At 46.4% G+C, this 23,054-nt stretch overlaps 1 protein-coding gene across 3 annotated transcripts in view; it reads right to left on the bottom strand.

Moving 5' to 3' along the window:
• Positions 1-6,242: 6,242 nt before the first annotated feature.
• The window catches only part of SCARB1 (scavenger receptor class B member 1), a 55,221-nt gene continuing 38,409 nt past the window's right edge, over positions 6,243-23,054 (bottom strand). Inside the window, exons 10-14 of one of the 3 annotated variants that reach the window (XM_081174473.1) lie at positions 22,400-22,451; positions 18,884-19,030; positions 9,965-10,060; positions 9,044-9,178; positions 7,089-7,223 (exon numbers count right to left, since the gene is read on the bottom strand). In XM_081174473.1, coding sequence (XP_081030599.1) covers positions 9,065-9,178; positions 9,965-10,060; positions 18,884-19,030; positions 22,400-22,451 — 409 coding nt within the window. In that variant the 3' untranslated portion in view covers positions 7,089-7,223; positions 9,044-9,064. Of the gene's footprint in view, positions 7,224-9,043; positions 9,179-9,964; positions 10,061-18,883; positions 19,031-22,399; positions 22,452-23,054 lie in introns of all 3 variants that reach the window. The other 2 variants (XM_081174475.1, XM_081174474.1) reach the window with 2 other exon arrangements.

Raw genomic sequence — 23,054 nt, 5'->3', positions numbered from 1 at the left:
AAGCCACTCCAGATGTGTGTGTGAAATAATCCAGTAGGTCCAAATTGTTTCCAGACCAGAACTGACAGAAGAACTGAGCCTTTCTTTTGCACTTAAATGCATGCAATTTCATACTGAACTTGTTGCACACCCCTCCTCATCTGTTCCCCCAGTCAGAAAGCACCAGACAAGTGGAGGCAAAAGTATAAAAAGGGCAGCGGAGACCCTTTGAGGCTGCTGGCAGTCTTTCGACAAACCTGTGGCCTGCTCCAATGATTTACAGGCCTGCACCAGCACCTTCGGTCAGCTGCACTTTTCCAGGGTTGCTTAATGCTTGACTTGAAGGCCAAGCGCATGCAGGTGGCATTGAGATGCCAGCTGCAAGCAGCTGTGCCAGGCTGGTTTGAGCTATTAGCTTTCATGCCAAAGCTTTTGAGATTGGGGGCAGAGAGATCAGAGGACAACTTTCTTTTGTCCATATGACAAGAAGAAACAAAACAAAGAAGTGTTTACATGCTATTAATAACTGGAGTTTCATGAATAGTCATGATTCAAGCAGTACACTGGCCATGGCCCATTGGCAGGACCCCAGGAGAAAGGAATGGCTGTGTCCCTCGGACCAGAGTGAGCATGGGAGGAGGACTGCAGCTCCAGGAGTTTTTCCAGACCAGAAGCAATGACATCTCCTGCTGGGGTAGCCAGCGTAAGTGCAGCCAGCGTAAGTGCCGGACCCTGCCTGCCCTGGCAAGTGAATGAGGGGAAGGCTTTCAAGTTGGGATGACTAACTTGGGCCAGTTAACGCCAATGGGTCTAGACCTAGTAGAACTCAGTTGGTACAAGTTCAGGGACACGGGTGGCACTGTGGGTTAAACCACAGAGCCTAGGGCTTGCTGATCAGAATGTCGGCGGTTCAAATCCCCGCAATGGGGTGAGCTCCCATTGCTCAGTCCCTGCTCCTGCCAACCTAAGCAGTTTGAAAGCAATTCAAAATGCAAGTAGATAAATAGGTACCACTTCAGTGGGAAGGTAAACGGCGTTTCCGTGCGCTGCTCTAGTTCGCCAGAAGCGGCTTAGTAATGCTGGCCACATGACCCGGAAGCTGTACGCCGGCTCCCTCGGCCAATAAAGCAAGATGAGCGCTGCAACCCCAGAGTCTGCCACGACTGGACCTAATGGTCAGGGGTCCCTTTACCCTTTACCTTTAACCTTTAACCCTCAATAAATAAAATAAAAACTACTCCAGGGTTATTTTGTAGCTAAACTGGGGTTGCTGGGGAAGGTGAGAACCAATTTGTACGTCACACCTTGGGTTCGTTGAAAGGAGTGGCAAAATATTGTAATATTGTGCAGCTTTCTGGAACAAAAAAAACAGGATCTTCAGGTTTCTGCATGGCAGCCTGACAGCCATTGCCTTCAAGTAGGGATAAACAAAGATAAACAACAATACACTCTGTACTTCTAGTTCATGGTTGGTGCTAACACTATGCAATTATGTACGAAGAGTGTAGCTGCTGGAAGACTCAAATCTTCCCAGTGTTGGGAGTGTTAGGCTAGGGCCACATCCGCCCAGGCATGACTTCCCCCAGAGAATTCTGGGAGCTATAGTTTGGCAAACATTGTAGGAGATCCCTATTCCCCTCAAAGAGCTACAATTCCCAGAGTAGTTTAACAGCCAAGCCTTCTTCTCACGAACTTTGGTAACTGTAGATCTATGAAGGGAAAAGGGGGTCTCATAACAATGTTCATCACCTTTAACAAGCTACAGCTCCCAGAATCCCTTGGGGGAGGCCGCAGCTGTTTCCCAGTGCTTTAAAGGTATGGTGGGAATGCGGACTAGGATTAGAGGAGACCAGGCTCAAAGCAGAGTCCCCCTGGGAAGCTCCCTCCAGGCCCTGGGCCCATCACGGCCTAATCTACATCACAGGGTTTGCTGTGAGGGAAAAAACTGTGGGCAGAGGAGAACCATGCATGCAACTTTGAGGTCTTTGGAAGAAAAGGCAGACTATAGCATGCAAGTAATTATTTGCAGAATATATGCAATTAATTATTTTCAATGTTCTAAGTGGCTAATGATTCACAGACAGGTTGACTTCAAAGCAGCTGGTTGACCACAGCAGGTTAAAGTGACCGGACTTCCTCTGCAAAACACACACACACGCACACACGCACACTGAGGCTGGACGCTTTTCAAGCCACACAGGGGAAATCCGGCATGATGCTTTTTTCACTGTGCCCAGGTTTATCAAGTGCAGCACTCTTCCTTAACCCAGATTAAACATTAAAACTAGGAGGGAGAGGATCTGGCTGATGTAGCTAAAGCACCCTCACGGAACATTTGTTTACTACCATGTAGCAATATCTCCGCCCAGTGGCCAAGTGCTAAAGTGCTATTCCTAATGCTCCCAATCCTCTTCCACAGGAATGGGGAATTTGTGGGGGTTCCCTCCAGGCGTTTCTTGGACTCTAGCTCCCATCAGCCCTGGCCAAGGTAGCCAGCAGTCAGGCACAATGGGAACTGGAGTCAAACACCACCGGAAGGCCAAGCATAGCAGTCCCCCACTTTGCCCCAACATTTTCACCAATGGAGATTCAGCAGGCACTTTCTGTATTAATGTTTAAATATTTGCTGAAAACTTTTCTATACTGTCAGGGCTTATGCAGACTAATAAGAAAAAATATTCCTGTAATAAGTTGGCTGCTTGATATGCGATTTCTGTTTTTATGAGGTTTTGTATTGTATATATAATAATTGTATAGCACTTCCCCATCCCAAAACTGTGATGTATAAGCATTTCTATAAATAATCAAACAAATAAAAATTTCTCATCATTTATGAAATCTTACCCATCGGCTGGGTGAGGACTGCAGGGCCTGCTCCCTTCCAGGGCCTTCTCCAACTGGCCCCGGGGGCGTGGCCCAGGCCCTTATTTGGAACAAACTTTTGGGGAAGTGTGGGAAGTGTTCTGACATTGCTTCCCTGTTCCAGGTGGTTAATGTGCTTTAAAATGTCCTCAAGCAGTCAGTGGCAATTTAAATTTTTATTCCTTTTTTCCTTTTTTCCTTTGTTGGGGGTGGGTGGGTGGGATGGATAGTTGGTTGGGGATTAATTTTAGCATAATTGTTCTGTTCCTTTTTGTTGTTGTTGTTTTATTGGTTCTGTATAGTTTGTGTTTTGTTTTTAAGGGGCGGGATCAGGGCTGCCTGGGAGTGGCTTCCCATCCAACACGATGGCTGGGACAAGTTCCACAGGGGGGGAAGCACTGGGACATCCGATCTCGGTGATCATGGGCAGGAGGTGGAGTTACGCTAAGACCAGACCATGTCATTACCGAGGAGGCAGGTTTAGTCGTTGTTTGAAGACTATCCCTGTCTCCGGGTCTGGCCTTGACCAGGTGGATACTGGAATCAACAGGGGAAACCCACATGACCTGAAAGTGTTGCTGTGCAATGCCAGGTCAATGATGAATAAAACTACTGCCATCCACGACTTGATTGTGGATGGAGGATTTGACCTGGCATGTGTGACAGAGACCTGGTTGGATGAAGCAGATGGGCCTGTCCTTGCCGCTGCTTGTCCACCAGGTTTCTCTTACGCACAGCAACCCAGGTCACATGGGCGGGGAGGGGGGGTTGCAGTGATTTTTAGGAAGTCATTAGTCTGCACTAGGTGTCCTATTGGGAAGATCCAGTTCTCTGAGTGCATGTTCTGGAAGTTGGGCAATAGAGGCAGTACAGGATTCCTTTTGGTGTTCCGACCTCCCTGCTGCACCAAGGATTCCCTGTCCGAGCTGCTTCAGGTCGTGGCGGATTTTCTCCTGGAGAAACCTAGTTTGGCTGTCCTAGGGGATTTTAACATCCATGCCGACACGACCTTACAAGGGGCTGCTCGGGACTTCGTGGAAAGCATGGCCTCCATGGGGCTGTCCCTGAATAAGTTTGGCCCAACTCATAGTCACGGACATGCCTTAGACCTGGTGTTCACCTCTAGTGACGTGGGTGATCTGACACTAAGTAAAAGTGAAACAAAAGAAGTGCCATGGTCAGATCACTTCCTGGTGCAACTGGACTTCTCCGCGACCCTTCCCCTCTGCAGGGAGGTGGGACCAATTTGGATGGTCCGCCCCCGCCACTTAATGGATCCAAATGGTTTCCAGAGAGTGGTAGGGGATGCTTTATCCCAAGTTGATGGCCTTTCAGCTGATTCCCTGGTGGCCCGCTGGAATGCGGAGTGAACCAGGGCTATCGACTGTCTGGCTCCGAAGCGCCCTCTCCGATTGCATGGAGCCCGGACAGCCCCGTGGTTTTCTTCGGAGCTGAGGGCGATGAAACAATCGCTGAGACGGCTAGAACGTCGGTGGCAGAAAACTCACTCCGAATCTGACCAGACACAGGTTAGAGCTCAATGTCGAGCCTACCAAGTGACGATAGTGACGGCGAAGAAGACTTTCTTCACCGCCTCTATTGCATCTGCAGAAAATAGTAGCAGGAGACTCTTTCAGGTGGTTCGCAATTTAACGGAACCACCATTACCACCAGGGCCTTGTAAAGACCCCAAGATCTCCTGCAATGATTTTGCAAAGTTTTTTGCAGATAAAATCACTCATATTCGGAAGGAGCTAGACACCACCGTGGGAGCAGGGCTGGGGCGGGAGAGTGCTAGAGTTCTGTCTGGTCCTGTTACATGGGATCAATTCCAATCTGTTACCTCCGAGGATGTGGACAGGCTGCTTGGACGCGTGAAAGCAACCACCTGTCTCCTTGATCCTTGCCCATCCTGGCTAATAAAAGCAAGCCTGGAAGGGCTGGGCGATGGGCTCTGCGGGGTGGTGAATGCTTCCCTCTGTGAGGGAACATTCCCAGATCTGCTGAAAGAGGCGGTCATTAAACTGTTTCTTAAAAAACCATCTTTAGACCCGGCCAGTATGGCCAACTATCGCCCAGTCTCAAATCTTCCATTCTTGGGCAAGGTGATTGAGCGTGTGGTTGCTGAACAACTCCAGGCACGCCTGGAGGATGCGGACCATTTGGATCCCTTCCAGTCGGGATTCAGGCCTCACCATGGGACTGAAACTGCCTTGGTCGCGCTGGTTGATGATCTCCGGCGAGCTAGGGACAAAGGTGAGAGTTGTTTCCTGGTTCTGCTGGATCTCTCAGCGGCCTTTGATACAATCGACCATAGCATCCTTCTGGACCGTCTTGAGGGGCTGGGAGCTGGGGGCACTGTTATACAGTGGTTTTGCTCCTTCCTCCTGGGCCGTGTTCAGAAAGTGGTGGGGGGGGATGAGTGTTCAGACCCCTGGCCTCTCACTTGTGGGGTGCCTCAGGGTTCCGTCCTCTCCCCCATGCTATTTAACATCTATATGAAGCCGCTGGGAGAGATCATCAGGGGGTTTGGGCTGGGTGTTCATCAATATGTGGATGATACCCAGCTCTACCTCTCTTTTAAATCAGAACCAGTGAAGGCAGTGAAGGTCCTGTGTGAGTGCCTGGAGGCGGTTGGAGGATGGATGGCAGCTAATGGATTGAAGTTGAATCCTGACAAGACAGAAGTACTGTTTTTGGGGGACAGGGGGCGGGCTGGTGTGGAGGACTCCCTGGTCCTGAATAGGGTAACTGTGGCCCTGAAGGACCAGGTTCGCAGCCTGGGAGTCATTTTGGACTCACAGCTGTCCATGGAGGCGCAGGTCAATTCTGTATCCAGGGCAGCTGTCTACCAACTCCACCTGGTACGCAGGCTGAGACCCTACCTGCCCGCGGACTGTCTCGCCAGAGTGGTGCATGCTCTAGTTATCTCCTGCTTGGACTACTGCAATGCGCTCTACGTGGGGCTACCTTTGAAGGTGACTCGGAAACTACAACTAATCCAGAATGCGGCAGCTAGACTGGTGACTGGGGGCGGCTGCCGAGACCACATAACACCGGTCTTGAAAGACCTACATTGGCTCCCAGTACGTTTAGAAGACATCTTAAGGCAGCCCTGTTCAGGGAAGTTTTTAATCTGTGATATTTTACTGTATTTTTTGTCTTTGTTGGAAGCTGCCCTGAGTGGCTGGGGAAACCCAGCCAGATGGGCGGGGTACAAAAAATAAATTATTATTATTATTATTATTATTATTATTATTATTATTATTATTATTATTATTATTATTACCACCCCCACCACACACGCTAAGACTGTTTTGACAGGCCAACACTAAAATGCTTCTCTCCCTCTTCCCCTCTTCACAACCCTGCATTGACACACTAAGAATGAAAGACCTTAATGAAAGACTCAGAGTACTTTAATTTTTCTCTTGAAAAAAGACACACATCTGGAATATTCTCTGTATACTATGGCATGGGAAATAGGATGAAATGGTGTTTGGCAACAGTTGTTAAAAACAGGTCCTTTCCAGTAGCAAAGCTGGGATAAGGTGGAAAGTCTTAGAAGTCTGAAACTGGAAACACTTTGGTGGTGGTGAGCTAAGTCAAGGATACTGTGCCACTCTGGTTCCCAGAATAATCTTAAGATAAAGGCACTTTCCCTTCTGTCACCCCAAAATTAGCACCGTGTTGTTATAACCCTCAGCAACCCTGATGTGGAGAAGAACCGAGTGTTTCTCCTGTAATGCTGTGCATTGAAAACCAAGTGTCGTTTGTGCGCGCATGAGCAAGGAAGGATGCATCATGTTTCCAGCTGGGTTTAAACATACAAAAATGACAACAGCATTTAATTGCTTGTGGAGTGTAAGGCGTTGTGCTCGGGATAAAATCAGGGAGAGACTCTGACATCTTGCCTATGTAGCTTCCACAGATGCAAATTCCACCCTGCTCTCCAAACCCACCCAATTTTAATTCTTACATGAAACTTTTGATAGGTTGTAATAGGAAGGTGGTGCTGTGGGAGTGAAGGCACTAAAATCTCAGGGCATGGAGATAACCACCTTTACTTTTTCAAAAGGGTCAGCTTTCTGGAAAGCTACTGTAGTGTAAGAAGAGAAGAACCACGTGCACCTATCACTCTTCCAGAGTCAGTGCAAATACACCTGAGTTTGTTCTGCTGGGCCCACCCACACCCAGGCCACATAGATTGGTAATAGCTCATTAAGGATCCTTGGCAAAGAGGAACAGAGGTATCAAGTATCAGGAAAAATGCTGGAGTGAACTGTGTTTATGTCCTTTTGCAGAAGAGGGGTAGTTTCTGAATCCTGAATTTGGCCGTTTGGTAGATTTGGCATCTGTGGAGTCTTTGCTTGAGCATCTCTCTGAAAGAAGCAAGAAAAGTCTAGTTAGAACCTGGACTGTCAGAAAGGAGAGCATATGCTTCAGTTGGGCTGATCCTTCTTATAAATCCTGGTGTGGAGAGTCAGCTTACAGTGGAACCTCGGTTCCCAAGTGCCTCCGTTATCGTACATTTCAGCTCCCGAATGCCAAAAACCCAGAAGTAAATGCTTTTGTTTTCAAACGTTTTTCGGAACCCAAACGTGCGACGCGGCTTCTGCTGAGTGCAAGAAGCTATTACAACCAATGGGAAGCCGCACCTTGGTTTTTGAACATTTCGGAAGCCAAATGGGCTTCCAGAACAGATTTCATTTGAGAACCGAGGTACCACTGTACCACATCCATTGCAGAAAGTGAACATTTTACCAGAACACACCTCCACACAGCAGGAATCTGGCCTGCTTCACATGCAACACCAACAGCACAGCTAGCTAAGTGTTTGTGTGCAAGAGCCTCAGGCTTGTTCCCTTTCTGTTCCTCTTCAGTGTGGCTATGAGCTCTCACTTCCATTTTAAACAAACCATAGTTTAGTGTTGTGTCCAGACACTGTGATTAATTTTAATTCTGTTTTTTAAAAACAAAACAACATGCCAGCTTCAAAGACTACAGTTTTGAAATTTGCTTGTTTCAGATGTTCTGAACTACAATTCCAATCATGCCTAGTCAGCATAGCCAGTAGTATGAGATGATAGGAGTTGTCATCCAAAAATTCTGTAGGGCACCAGGGTGATAAAGGCTGAAGGAAGCCATAGCTGACTAGCCTTGGCTTGGCCAGGTTTGGACAGAATGCTAAGCTGCAGCTAAGCACAGAAGTGAAAGCTTCCCGTTTCCACCTAGCCATGCTGGAAAAGGAGAAAGGGGAAGAGTAGCCAAGCCTGAGCCCCAGTCACTACACCATAGTCCAGTGTTACATCCAAACACAGCCTCAATCTTTTACCACACTGAGGTGACTGAAGTTTCCCCTCACATTACCAACCTTTACCAGACAAGGGCACCTTTGAACAAGATATTGATGGGGCAGAATTGATACATCCCTCCATTAGGCTAATTTCCATCTGTGTAAGAATATGCAAACTGCACAAATATCTAAAGCTCACATTACCTTCACACCTACAGCAGCTGGTCAGAATAAACCAACAGCTTTATCTGTTTCGCTGTCTTATATTTCATCTTTCCAATAACGCTAGAATATAAATAAAGCCAAAAGGCAGTAATTCTGGACAGACCAAGAATAGGCAACTTCTTAGCACAATACATACCTGATAAGATTCACCGTTGTAAGATAATGGACCTTGTTTAGATGGCATTAAAAAACAACAACATTGAGGCAAATTCCTGGAGAAGAAATCTTAGCAAGGCTGTTGGTAACTAAAACAAAAACCCCATGTTCGGATGCTGAAAGCTCCCAAACACCAGGAGCTGTGTGTAGATAGTTTCAAAAGACACCTTCAAAAACAATGTGGACTAGGATGTCTGATCCAGAATGTATTTCTTACATTGGAATTATAGCAAAGAGTTAATTCCCAAAATCCCAAGCAGGCCTTCATAAACTTGGATCCAGCTTTATCATCATCATCATTATTTTCAAGAAAAATGAGGTGAGCAATAGCAGGGCATGGGGTGCTGGAGGAAGGGGATCCCAGGAGGCTGTTGTGAGCAAGAGGGATTACCTGGGTGGAACTCAAGATGCCCACCGTTGCACCTACATCATTTTAAAAGCACCCAACCACTAAAGCAGCCGTTTAAAACCAAGAAGGTTTTAAACAGAATGAAGATACTTTGGTTTTACAATGGTTGACATTACCTTTTATTGTCATGTATCCACCTATAGTTTCGCTTCCTTCCGAGCTGCTGAGTAGATGTTTTTTTCTTTGGAGATGGGGTCGGTCCCTTTAGGTCCTGACCCCTTATTACTACTCCAAAATAAAAAGAGCTTTCCCTAGAAAACAATCAGTCTGGTTTAAACAGTGTTTTTATGCTCTACTACTAGGTCTGTTTGGTTATTTATCTGAAGAAAGGAGAAGATTATCATTTAAGTGAGGGATGATTTTGTTTTTTTAAAAATAATAATTTCACCTGAAGAATAAGATCAAAGTAATCACTGGAACTAATTTATGGAGTCTAATTTATTCAATGTTTGGTAGAAAAGATTTGGTTTTCTAGATACAAGATGATTTCCATCTTAGATTTATTAAGAGATGTCAAGTGTTATTTAGGATTTATTTTTTTAAAAAAGTTGGTTCTCAAGCCAGATTCAAAAATGGTTTGTTCACATCTCTCTCTCTCTTGTTTTTTTAAAGAAATGCTTTAAAAACTCAAATCTTCTCCCTTTGGAAATTTAAGGCAAGAGTTATAAGTCTGCAAGCTTCCCCTATGAGTTATACACACCCACACACACACCCTGTATGTTATTTTAGTTCACGGGGGGCTTTTCAATCTGTCTGTCCACACAACCAGCTTACAAGGGAGGCCACCCTTATAGACTGCCAGCCCAACGACGAGAGAGAGAGAAAGACAGACAGACAGAACTTGGCCATGCATCACGGCTGGCTCAGGCATTTGCACGTCTTGGGCTCCAGGCAAAGTGTTTGGCTCTCCTTGTCCCTCTGCCACTTCCACTTTGCTCAGATTTCCCAATGGGGCAAGAAGCAGCGAGAGAGAGAGAGTTCTCTGTTTGCATGCCCGGCTTTTTCAGGATAAGGCTTCCCATATAGGGGGCTCTTACCTGTGGGCCCCGATACTTATAGCCAGGGCGGGATCCAGGATTAGAAAATTTTGGGGCAGACTGGGTCCGCATCTCAGGGGGCCCATCTTTCAATGTCTGTTGAGAGAATGAAGATTTCACGGGAACACCATTCTCAACTGGCTTGAGTGAGATTAGAACTTCATTTAATTACTATAGTCATATTTTTCACTTGCTAATCCAGGCTACGAATCACAGATAGCTGTGCAATTGAGTTGGAAGGAATTCTTCTTGTTTAAAACAAAGTGGGTTTTAAGGAATCAGGATTCAACCTTCTTATACTTTTATGTCCAACAGTGGCAGCATCTCAGAAGAACTCCAGCTGATTAAAAAAATCATGCTTAAAAGTTTTATGAATATTAAAACAATCAGCTAAGGAAATCAAGGAATGCACTCTAGTTGGAACTGCAAGGCTACTTAACAGCCCTTAATGAACAAACTACCAGCGCTATGCCTTCATAGGGGAATTTTGTCCATTGAATCAGTATTGCACAGGACCAAACTGGACACATTATTCACAAATTAGCTAATGTATGACTTTTTAAAATGTAATAGCAGTGGGGTGGGAAGGAAGACAGAAAAACTCTAAATTTAGAGTGTAGTCAGGACAGCAGAACATTTGATAATAATAATATAATAATAATAATAATAATAATAATAATAATAATAATAATAATAATAATAATAATAATAATAATAATAATAATTTATTATTTATACCCCGCCCATCTGGCTGGGCCTCCCCAGCCACTCTGGGCGGCTTCCATAAAAACCAAAAATACAGTAAAATGTCACACGTTAAAAACTTCCCTGAACAGGGCTGCCTTAAGATGTCTCCTGAATGTCAGATAGTTGTTTATCGCTTTGACATCTGCTGGAAGGGTGTTCCACAGGGCGGGCGCCACTACCGAGAAGGCCCTCTGTCTGGTTCCCTGTAGCCTCACTTCTCGCAATGAGGGAACCGCCAGAAGGCCCTCGGCGCTGGACCTCAGCGTCCGGGCAGACTGATGGGGGTGGAGACGCTCCTTCAGGTATACTGGACCGAGGCCGTTTAGGGCTTTAAAGGTCAGCACCAACACTTTGAATTGTGCTCGGAAACGTACTGGGAGCCAATGCAGGTCTTTCAAGACCGGTGTTATATGGTCTCGGCGGCCGCTCCCAGTCACCAGTCTAGCTGCCGCATTCTGGATTAGTTGTAGTTTCCGCGTCACCTTCAAAGGTAGCCCCACGTAGAGCGCATTGCAGTAGTCCAAGCGGGAGATAACCAGAGCATGCACCACTCTGGCGAGACAGTCCGCAGGCAGATAGGGTCTCAGCCTACGTACCAGATGGAGCTGGTAAACAGCTGCCCTGGACACAGATTTGACCTGTGCCTCCATGGACAGCCGTGAGTCCAAAATGACTCCCAGGCTGCGCACCTGGTCCTTCAGGGGCACAGTTACCCCATTCAGGACCAGGGAATCCTCCACACCTGCCCGCCTCCTGTCCCCCAAAAACAGTACTTCTGTCTTGTCAGGATTCAACCTCAATCTGTTAGCCGCCATCCATCCTCCAACCGCCTCCAGACACTCACACAGGACCTTCACCGCCTTCACTGGTTCTGATTTAAAAGAGAGGTAGAGCTGGGTGTCATCCGCATACTGATGAACACCCAGCCCAAACCTCCTGATGATCTCTCCCAGCGGCTTCATATAGATGTTAAAAAGCATGGGGGAGAGGACAGAACCCTGAGGCACCCCACAAGTGAGGGCCCAAGGGTCTGAACACTCATCCCCCACCACCACTTTCTGAACACGGCCCAGGAGGAAGGAGCGGAACCACTGTATAACAGTGCCCCCAGCTCCCAGCCCCTCAAGACGGTCCAGAAGGATGCTATGGTCGATGGTATCAAACGCCGCTGAGAGATCCAGCAGAACTAGGAAACAGCTCTCACCTTTGTCCCTAGCCCGCCGGAGATCATCAACCAGTGCGACCAAGGCAGTTTCAGTCCCATGATGAGGCCTGAATCCCGACTGGAAGGGATCCAAATGGTCCGCTTCTTCCAGGCGTGCCTGGAGTTGTTCAGCAACCACTCGCTCAATCACCTTGCCCAGGAATGGAAGATTTGAGACTGGGCGATAGTTGGCCATCGTGGCCGCATCTAAAGATGGTTTTTTAAGAAGCGGTTTAATAACCGCCTCTTTCAGCGGGTCTGGGAAGGCTCCCTCACGGAGGGAAGCATTCACCACCCCACGAAGCCCATCGCCCAGTCCTTCCCGGCTAGCTTTTATAAGCCAGGATGGGCAAGGATCCAGGAGACAGGTGGTTGGTTTCACTCGTCCAAGCAGCCTGTCCACATCCTCGGAGGTAACAGATTGAAATTGATCCCACTCAACTTGACTAGACAGAACTCTAGCACTCTCCCGCCCCGGCCCTGCTCCCACGGTGGAGTCTACTTCTTCCCGAATCTGGGCGATTTTATCTGCAAAAAACTTTGCAAAATCATTGCAGGAGAACATGTGGCCCGTACTGGGCCCCGATGTTGCAGGTGGTTCCGCTAAATTGTGAACCACCTGAAAAAGTCTCCTGCTGCTGTTTTCTGCAGATGCAATAGAGGCGGTGAAGAAATTCTTCTTCGCCGTCGCTATCGCCACTTGGTAGGCTCGACGTTGAGCTCTAACCTGTGTCCGGTCAGATTCGGAATGAGTTATCCGCCACCGGCGCTCTAGCCGTCTCAACGATTGTTTCATTGCCCTCAGATCCGTGGAAAACCACGGGGCTGTCCGGGCTCCATGCAATCGGAGAGGGCGCTTCGGAGCCAAACAGTCAATAGCCCTGGTTAACTCCACATTCCAGCGGGCCACCAGGGAATCGGCTGAAAGGCCATCAACATGGGATAAAGCATCCCCTACCACTCTCTGGAAACCATTTGGATCCATTAAGTGGCGGGGGCGGACCATCCGAATTGGTCCCACCTCCCTGCAGAGGGGATGGGTCGCAGAGAAGTCCAGTTGCACCAGGAAGTGATCTGACCATGGCACTTCTTTCATTTCGCTTTTACTTAGTGTCAGATCACCAACATCCATAGAGGTAAACACCAGGTCCAAGGCATGTCCACGGCTATGGGTTGGGCCAGACTTATTCAGGGACAGCCCCATGGAGGCCATGCTTTCCACGAAGTCCCGAGCGGCCCCTTGTAAGGTCGTGTCGGCATGGATGTTAAAATCCCCTAGGACGACCAGGCTAGGTGTCTCCAGGAGAACATCCGCCACGACCTGGAGCAGCTCGGGCAGGGAATCCTTGGTGCAGCGGGGAGGTCGGTACACCAAAAGGAATCCTGTACTGCCCCTATTGCCCAACTTCCAGAACATGCACTCAGAAAACTGGGTCTTCCCAATAGGACAACTTGCCAATAGGACAACTTCCCAATAGGACAATTTGATAACTTTTTTGATCAGCAACCAGTAACTGTTATTACTACTGGAAGGAGGAAGGAAAGTGGCTGATTTGTGAACAACAGCAACATCATATGGGTAGAAGATGGGTCCTGGAGGATGGATCTTGGTACATGAGGCCACCAGCTTGCTGAAGCTAAGTAGGTTTGGATCTGGTCAGTGGCTGGGATGGGTGCCACCTGGAAATTGCATTTATGCTGCCTTTGATCACGTGTTGGAAGAAAGGTGCGAGATAAATGTCAACTAAATATTGCTGAACTTAAGAAGTCCCTTCAGCCCCCGGCCAACATGGCCAATGGCCAGATGAGATGTGAGCTGTGGTCCTGCAACTGCTGACAAGCCACAGATTGCCAACCCTGTAAAGAACTATAGTTTGGTCCAAACTTCTATGTCTACTCATCACTCATCTCTTCACATCAAGGATGACGTGAATCTAATGGGCCAGCATTTCCCCAAATTTTCAGGGCGGGGAAAGGGGAGCTGTGCTTGCTGGGGTTGATGGGCATTGGGGTCAACAACATCTGGAGGATGCACTTGTATACCCTACGCCCGTAGATCTCGGGGTGGTTCACAACATAAAATTAGAATATAAAAAACACAAAATATGGTATTTTGGATAAGGAATTTGTCAGAAGAATGAGGGCTGGTGATAAATATAGGGGAAATCCCAGTGTCTTCAAGAGAGCATGTGATTTGGGAATTGCTGAAATTGGCCATTTCTGACCCCATTTCTGATACGTATGATTAACACACCACTTTTCAAAAACTGCCAGTTTACACATTTAGCTGCCTTTTGTCGAAGACACAGTAATCAAGTGATCTATGCCTGCATGAAGCTACTCAGAGTTTGTACACCCACCAAGTAGTTATTTGGAACCAAATTAAGTGTTTTATTCATGAAAAGAGAAGTGGGGGTTGGGGGCAGGTGGAGAGAAATCACACCCACCCACCCCGCTGCCTGTAAACCCTTCTCCCTGCAAAACAGCCAGGATCCCCCTCCGGTGTATTAGCTCAAAGGCACACTGCACATGACCAGAGGCATTCCAAACAAACAATAAAACCACAAGGAATGAGTAATGTGCTTCTGACTGGCCTCAGTATAGTCTCTGACCCAGGAATTGAGCACCCTGCTTGCTTCAATAACTCTTCATTCCTCCCCCTACAAAGTTCAGCCTTTTTCATTCTGTTTTTGACTTTTTTTCCATTCCTGCCTGAAAGTATTTGGGCAGGCAACCTAGGGACCTGCTGCTTAAGAAAAACAAGAGCACATCAAAATCCCAACTCTGATCCTGAGCTGAAATCCTCACCACCACTTCTTGATCTTAAACAAGGAACATATCTACCCATCTAGTCCCTGTTCTGACTTCAGAGGCTGCCAAACTTTGGAGGCAACAAAGGGGAAAGACTACAGCACCCGAGAGACTGAACCTGGATCACTGAGCTATACACCTTTCCTCCGAGTAGTCCTTCCCTATTGCAGCAAGCCAGGCTTCCAGCACTGGTCAGGTGGTGGCAGGGTCTGCCAAATTTGATCCTACAGGCCATGCCATACCTCACCAGAACCCAGGGAGGGAGAATGGATGGGAACGCCCAAAGTCATCAGATGTACTTGAGGGTCGATTTTTAAAAATTCCACTAGGAAAACTGTCCCTGTGGAGATGGCAGTATTGAATCAATAGCTCATGTGCTGCTAGCTTGCATTCTTTATAAAGATCTGAGGAGTGAGGTTATTACCCCTCTACTACTATCCATACCAGATTGCTCAACCTTTGCTACTGTGTCTTTTTCCCAGTAGATCAAGATAACCAGGTGACAGCAAAAACCACAATTTTTTTAGCAGGGGGAATTAGAATAAGATCTATTATTTTATTACTTCTTAACTGTCAGGGCTGCCTCAGGTCTCAGCTCACCAAAGACCAACACCAAGTTCTTCTTATATACAAGAATGTTTATTTCAGTTCATAGTAAGTTCCACAACCGAGGCGTGCAGCCCCCACGTCTGTTAACCTTAGACGGTAGGAGTCCCCTCTGAATCAGTCCCTCCCCTACACCAGTTTAAGAGGCATACGCTGCTCCACCTCTTTCTCTCTTTCCTTTTCCGCAGGGTCCTTCTGCCCGCTGGGGTTCCGCTCCTCCTGGATTCCCCTGACGCTGAATCCTCAGACTGCTCTCCCCCCCTCCTGCGTGCTTTGGGCCCTGGCTCCTCCTCCGGGCTCCCTGTACTTCCGCACGCCTCCACATTTGAACTTGGCGCGCGCGCCCAACCTCTAACCTTCCTTTTGACAGTTATGCTACTCCCCTCACTGCCCTCCTCCCCTTCCGGGAGAATGGCTTCCTCTGAGCCCTCCTCCTTCTCTGCTGCCGGAGCTGTTTCTCCTGACACACTGGAACCTCCCCCCCCCCCCTTCGCTGCGCTCTGGTGGGGAAGCTGGCCCTGATTCCCAGCTGCCGCTTTGGGGTCCCCTGCTGGCCCCCCACTCCTGACACTTTCCCCCTGGGGCTCCCCTTGCCCTGAGTGCAGGCGCCCCTTTCTGGGAATCCTCTGATTCGCTGGAGAGACTCATGGAATCCCTTGCATCATTGTCATCCTCTTCCTCGCTGTCCTGGGATTCCTCTCCATCGCTCTCCATCTCCTGCCTTCCCTGTGCCTCTGTCCGTGTACCCCTGACATCCACATTCCTCAGTTGTTTTTTTCTCACATTCAATCCTAGAGTAGTGCCTAGATTCCCTAAATTGGCGAAAACTGGGTAAGATTAAATTAATACAGTTTTGAAGTTTATTTTAGTTGGTAGAGCATGAGGCTCTTAATCTCGGGGTCGTGGGTTTGAGCCCCACATTGGGCCAAAAGGTTCCTGCGTTGCAGGGGGTGGACTAGATGCCCCTCAGAGTCCCTTTCGATTCTGTGATTCCAACACACTTTTCAACTTCCGAGGAGCATGACCAACTTCAAAGCAAACCTAATGAATAGTAGATACAATGCTATCAATTTAAATGGTTTTGAGAGTCGTGCCAGAACAGGTTGCTTAAGCTTGCCTCCTGCAACATTTTGCAACAAAGGGATTTGCAACTGAACAGACTTAAGTCAATTATACAAAGCAGCACAGAGCAGACAGGAGAGGCTCCTTCAGGCAGCTTCAAAGAATGGGGGAGGGGCAAAAACAACTTCCTTTCTAACTAGGGGCTACTTTTAAAATGAGGCTGCATTTTAAGTCGCACTTTAACCTGTATTTTAAATTGGTCCCTGCCCCCATTATATTTTTACTGTAATTTTACTGGTGTTAGCTGCCCTGAGCCCAGCTCTGGCCGGGGAGGGCAGGGTATAAATATGTTGTTGTTGTTGTTGTTGTTGTTGTTGTTGTTGTTGTTGTTGTTGTTGTTGCTGCTGCTGCTGTTGCTGTTGCTGTTGTCGTTACTAGCTCCCCAACCCCCTGGTCACCTCAAATATAGATTGCAATTATTTTTCATGCCACACATGAAAAGGTTTCCAAAAGGAAATCCTAGTAACGCTGAACTCAACTCAACTGGTAACTGATTTCTCTCATGGCTGTGAACATTTGCAAGCTTTTGAAGGGACAGGTTTTTCCTGTTTTCAAAAACAGGAAAATAATTTCTTGTAGCACAGGGCAAGAAAATATACTTGCTTACTAATAGGAATCCCATTTTTTGTAAAATTACTCAGTCTGCCATTGCAAGCAGCTAATTTACTAGCCCCTCTCTTGGTCTTCCCCAATGTGGGAATGTTTTGGATGGCAACTACCATCAGCCCCAGCCAGCATGGCCAAAGGTCAGGGAAGGGGCATCTGGAGGGCACCACGTTGGAGAAAGCTGTCCTACTCCAATAGCCCGTTAACATACTTGTTTGTGTTATCTTCAAAACTCACAGCCAAAATCACTGGAGCACCTTCCAAACAAACTTATGGTTGCCCAGAGTCCACTTCATCCCATGCACCAGATGGAACATCTAGCGCACACCTATATCCCTTTGACAGCAAGAACTCACATCACTGGTCATCCATCTTTCAACGCTAACAATGTAGCACTACCAACCTTGGCAGATGGTGACCAGGAGATTTGCAGAGCACCTTTAATCAGGGGCGGGGAGCCAGTGGCCCTCCAGAAGTCATAGAATAATAGAATTGTAAAGTTGGGGTCCTGAGGGTCATCTAGTCCAACTCCTTCAGCCCCAGCAAGCATTGCCAATAACCGGGGTGGTGGGAGTTATAGTTTGGAAACATTGGGTTCTCTGCCCCTGCTTAAAACATTGCCAGTGAAGAAGGCACCAGTGGGAAAACTCATAGCCACGTCACCCTACTGATTTGGTAACTATTTTGGTACAGCACAAAATTCCAAGTCACATTCTAAACAAAGCCACTCAAACTTTGCCCCCTCCCGCACACTTTAAAAATGTGTGGATGCGCATGATGTGAGAAATCCAGGAAGTGAAGTGTCTTGTCAAAAGATCCTTGGAAATGACTTTTCAAGTCATGGCATGCACAAGCCTTTTGACAAATCACTTCAATGCAGATAGGGATTAAAAACTGATAGGTAGGCATTTCCTTTAATTTAATTTTTTTTTAATACTGCAGATTTCAACTGCAGAATTCTGGGCTGAAATGTGTGGTTCTATACCTCCCTTCTCCAGCCTCTAAAAAGTTGAGATCTCATTACTGCCTGTCTAGTGTCATTATATAGTTTAGTTACAAGGTATGTATTTGGGTGGAATCAGGAGTATCCGGGGTCTGTGCTTCCTGGTTGGAAAGCGAATAAAGTTCTTTTCAAACATCTCCCTCTAAGCCTTCCACAACAACTACCGGTACTTTCTGTTTCTTTGCCATTCATTTAATTTTTAAAAGCAAAGCTTTCAATATACAGCTGAACTTCAAGAGTGACAGAATCACGTCAGACAGTTGTTCAAGGAATGTACCAGCTTCGGCAGCCGGTGCGGAAATAGCATCTTTGAATGCACACCATGTTAAATACAAGAAACCTCCCAACTTGTAGAAAACTAGGTTTTTTTGTGGTGGGATGTAAATATGACTTTTTCTTCTTCTTGCCATTCTACTTCCCATATTGGAAATGGGAATGAAAGCATGCCACCCCCTTAGATTGCCACCTCAGTTGGTGGTGCAAATCCATCAAGAGTCACACCATGGAGTTGTTGCAGATCGTACAGCCTGGCTCTGAGTTTTGGCCTTCCATTATAAAATCTGAGAGGATAAAAAGGAAAGCCAAAACCTGCATTCTGAAACAAATATGAATTTTCCAGTTTGAAAGCAAGTCAATCATGGGATTTAAGGAGCAAAGATTTCAGGGGTTCAGTTTTGATTTGATTTATTATTTTATTGATGTTGTAATTATGCACCAATTTGGATTTTTGTCATAAACAGCTTAGTGCATATTTACATGGAAAAGTGAAATAATAATTTACATAATTCAATCGATAATAATGATGTCGTTTTATTCCTACCTTGCTCCTGAGCCCAAGAAGAGTTGCAGTCGCAAGCAGTAAACCTCCCAGGGCGACCAGGATATACTGAGCATAGTTCAGCACCGCAGGGATAGTCACCATAAAGGTACGGTACATTGTGAATACATCACCTTCGATCTCGCCGCTCTGCGCAAAATGAAGAAATGGGTGTCCATATTTTAAAATAAATAAGGTTATGAATAAACCTAATAAACCAAAGATAAAGAGCATAAAAAATACTGATACATCAGGCTGTAAGCAGCATAAGGTTGGACTTGCAGCTCCAAAACATTACAAAAAATACTCATTTCCCCATGAACTTGTTTGGCTGGTTTATATGTATTATTTTGTAATGTTAGCTTAATCACAGTTACTATGGACCAATTTTTTTCAGTCTATTCATATACAGTAAGATATATACTCCCTCTGCCCCGTTTTTAGATATTATAAACAACAGCAGTTATAAGGTTGAGCCCTAGTTCTTGAATTATTTTCCAGAATGGCAGAAATATTTTAGGTTCATAGCGTATATGATTTCCTAACATATCAGAGATATTCGCCTGAACAAATTTCTAGAATACTTCTATTTGAGAAGAATTCCAAAAGATATATATGTATATGCTTTATTTGATCCACATATCCCAACATTTATCCAATCCTAATTTGTATATTAAATTCAATTTAAAAGGCATTACATACCATTGACAGAGGTTTGCTGGAATTATATTAGAATGGAAATTGTCCCAAATAAAGTTCCATTGTTGCCTGGTTATTCTTTGATCCAAACCTCACACCCATTTTCTAACATATGTATCCTGGTTCTGATCCAAGTTCAACCAAAGTTTACAGAATCTTGCAGAAGTTTACAGAATTATGCTTTTATCCAAATGAGAGATAAATAGAATTTCCAATTTCCCTCTTTCCTGACTTCCCCATATCAGAGAGGTCGCACCTCTAATTTGAAAATATTGGAAGAGGTTCTTATAGAAGCTAATACTGAGAGAAGAATTTCAAATTTAGATTCCCAATTCTTTACTTTAAAACACAGCATATATTTAAGCATATCTCTTTTTTATCAATTCTTCCACCTCCAACAGTGGATCTTCTTTAAAACATTCTTTTAACTTAGTCAGTTTTGTTGTGTACCCTTTCTGCTAGGTACTGTCATACCACCACTGCTTGGTTTTTAAAAAAAATAAAATACAGAGTTTTGTCCACTACCCTAGGTGATTTTTTTCATTCCATATAAAATACTGTAGCATCTCTGTCTCAGGCTGAGACCCCATCTGTCCGCAGACTGTCTCACCAGAGTGGTGAATGCTCTAGTTATCTCTCGCTTGGACTACTGCAGTGCGCTCTATGTGGGGCTGCCTTTGAAGGTGACCTGGAAACTACAACTAATCCAGAATGCGGCAGCTAGACTGGTGACCGGAAGCAGCCGCCGAGACCACATAACACCTGTCTTGAAAGATCTACATTGGCTCCCAGTATGTTTCCGAGCACAATTCAAAGGTCTTGGTGCTGACCTTTAAAGCCCTAAATGGCCTCGGTCCAGTATACCTGAAGGAGCGTCTCCACCCCCATTGTCCAGCCCAGACACTGAGGTCCAGCGCTGAGGGCCTTCTGGCGGTTCCCTCACTGTGAGAAGCCAAGTTACAGGAAACCAGGAAGAGGGCCTTCTTGGTAGTGGCACCAGCCCTGTGGAACGCCCGCTCAAAAAGAACAACAACTACCAGACTTTTAGAAAGCATCTGAAGGCAGCCCTGTTTAGGGAAGCTTTTAACATTTAACAGACCACTGTATTTTAATATTTTGTTGGAAGCTGCCCAGAGTGGCTGGGGAAACCCAGCAAGATGGGCGGGGTATAAATAAGTAGTAATAGTAGTAGTGGTAGTAGTAGTAGTATTTTGACAGTATTTCAGATGGGACAACTAACGGAATGCTTAGTAGTATAATTACAATTTGGGGTAGGGTATTTTCCCACACCAAGAGATAGATTAGGAATTCCAGAATTCCAGTTCTTTCTCCAACTTACAAAATAGCTTTTGTTGATTAATCTTTACTATATCAGATTGGAAAACTGAGCCAAAACTAACAAAATGAATTTCAATAGGGACAAATGTCAGGTTCTTCATTTAAGTTGAGAATAACTACTTTTGCTGGCATCCGTCTGTCCTGCGAGACAATGGAGTGTGCCTCTGGCGGTGAAGCGCAAGCCTGTGTATGGAGTTCCTGGGCTGCCCGGACAACAAGATCCCCCCTCAGCCTCACTGATGTGGTCCAAAGGAAAGTAGAGCAATACGTTTGGCACCAGTCTGGCTGCAAGAGTTGCCGGAAGGAGGTGTAGAAGGCATTATCCAACCCTGTGAGGGACTGCACCCAAGATTTTGTAGGGTTTACTCCTTAGCCTTTTCTTCTCCCAAAGATATCCCGCAAGGCAGTGGAGGTTTAGCATCAGTTTTTCTTCTCCTAGATGGGGTTGAAGAGCCCCATCTGCCCCTCACTTCCCTCTACAGCAGAAACCGCCTTCTTGATCTTTGGATCCACTATTGGTCTCGTCTGCTCAATCTGCTGGAGCCTCTTTTCGCATGCAGGCAAAGTCCCTAACTCACTGAGGGTTTGAGACCCACTGTCTACCCTCACCTGGTATAGTTGGCCTGGCAAAGCCATTCCCTGAATGGATGGGACTGCTGTCACCGGCTAACAACTTCTAGAGGAGCCACAGGTGATAAGCTGAGTGCAAGGTGGCGGCCAAAGGTAGACAATGTGCGCACAATGTGTCTCCCACCAGAGGTACTACCCCTACCCTAATATAACACAGGGGACACCTGAATTGCCAGCAGTAGATGTGAAAAGTATCTAGGGAGTTAGATTGTAAGTTTAACATAAGTCAACCGTGTGATACAGCAGCAAAAAAAGCTGATGCTACTCTAGGATGCTTAAAAGCTGACATGGATGGCGCCAGGCCTGCTTTCCTGTGGAGAGCATTAATTAAAGGGGGAGTCATCATTGAAAAAGCCTGTTCTTGTGTTGCCCCCCTCTTCAGAGGATGCACACAGGGCTCTGGCCCTGCTCACCACCAGCAGGCGGCCCCTGGAAGGTGGCACAAGAGGAAAGGTGGCCTAGGGATTGGAAGAGGTCCCCCTGGGCTCCAGGGTCTAGGCAGAATTTCCAAGGGTGGCCCTAGATTGGCAGGGGAGCCAATGTTACATGCACATCAGCCTCTTTTGGTTCATTTTGCAGAGCCTAATCCAGACGGTATCAAAAGTGGCAAAAATAGTTGCATTCTCACAAAGGGGTGGGGTGGGGGAGCTTTTTCTAGACGAGATTATTCTGGACAGAGGCGTGATCCATGGCGAAAAGATTTAAAACTTGAAGCCAAGTGTTGAATAAGCCATTACAAAATTGGCTTACGCAAGACCAACAAACGTTTAAACACCCCCACTTTAAAAAAATAAAAAAGGAAGCAACAGTGTTTGGCCTGATTCAGCCCACTGCAAGCTTCTCACAACTCACCTCTGAGAACCAAATGAGAGGTAACACGACTGTCTTGATTGACCCTGTTTGCCTGAAAGATTAGAGGACAACAATGAGAACTGCAAGAACTTTTGATGGTGTGACCGCTGGTTCAACATTCCTTTCTGGATTTAGGGCCCAGCTGAATGTTACATGAGAAGGCAGAGGTGGAGGGTCTCAGGTCCAGGGGCCAAATGCTTCCCTCCAAGCCTCTGCACTGGGTCCTTGGCACTTTCCCTGGCCACATCCCTTTGCTGTACAGGCAAGCTATAGTTGATCTTATAGATAGTTTTAAGGAAAATGCTCCTCCAGGCATTCATCCCTCCTTGAATGCTGTTACCTGGATGGAGCATGACCTTGAACGGTGATTAATGCCTCTTGCTTGCATGAGTAGAGAGGGGAGGTGTGCGCATGCATGCACACATGCGCTCATCAAAACCTTTGGTTTTTTGTAAAGCTCATTGGTGGGGAAGCTCAGACCAGGGAGCCAGATACGGCCCTGCGTGGCTAGAGAAGTTTTCCCAGGCCGCCCTCTCACTCCAGAAACACCCACGGTAACTGCTCTGCTTTTCACCTCAACTGTTTTGCATGGCTGGAATATGGTCCCTGAATTCTGATAATGCCTCTTGCTTGTCTGGATGGAGGATACAGGGGT

This window comes from Podarcis bocagei, assembly GCF_964188305.1.
Source record: "Podarcis bocagei genome assembly, chromosome: 16".
Taxonomy (NCBI): Eukaryota; Metazoa; Chordata; class Lepidosauria; order Squamata; family Lacertidae; genus Podarcis; species Podarcis bocagei.
This window is presented reverse-complemented; position numbering and strand designations above follow the sequence as displayed.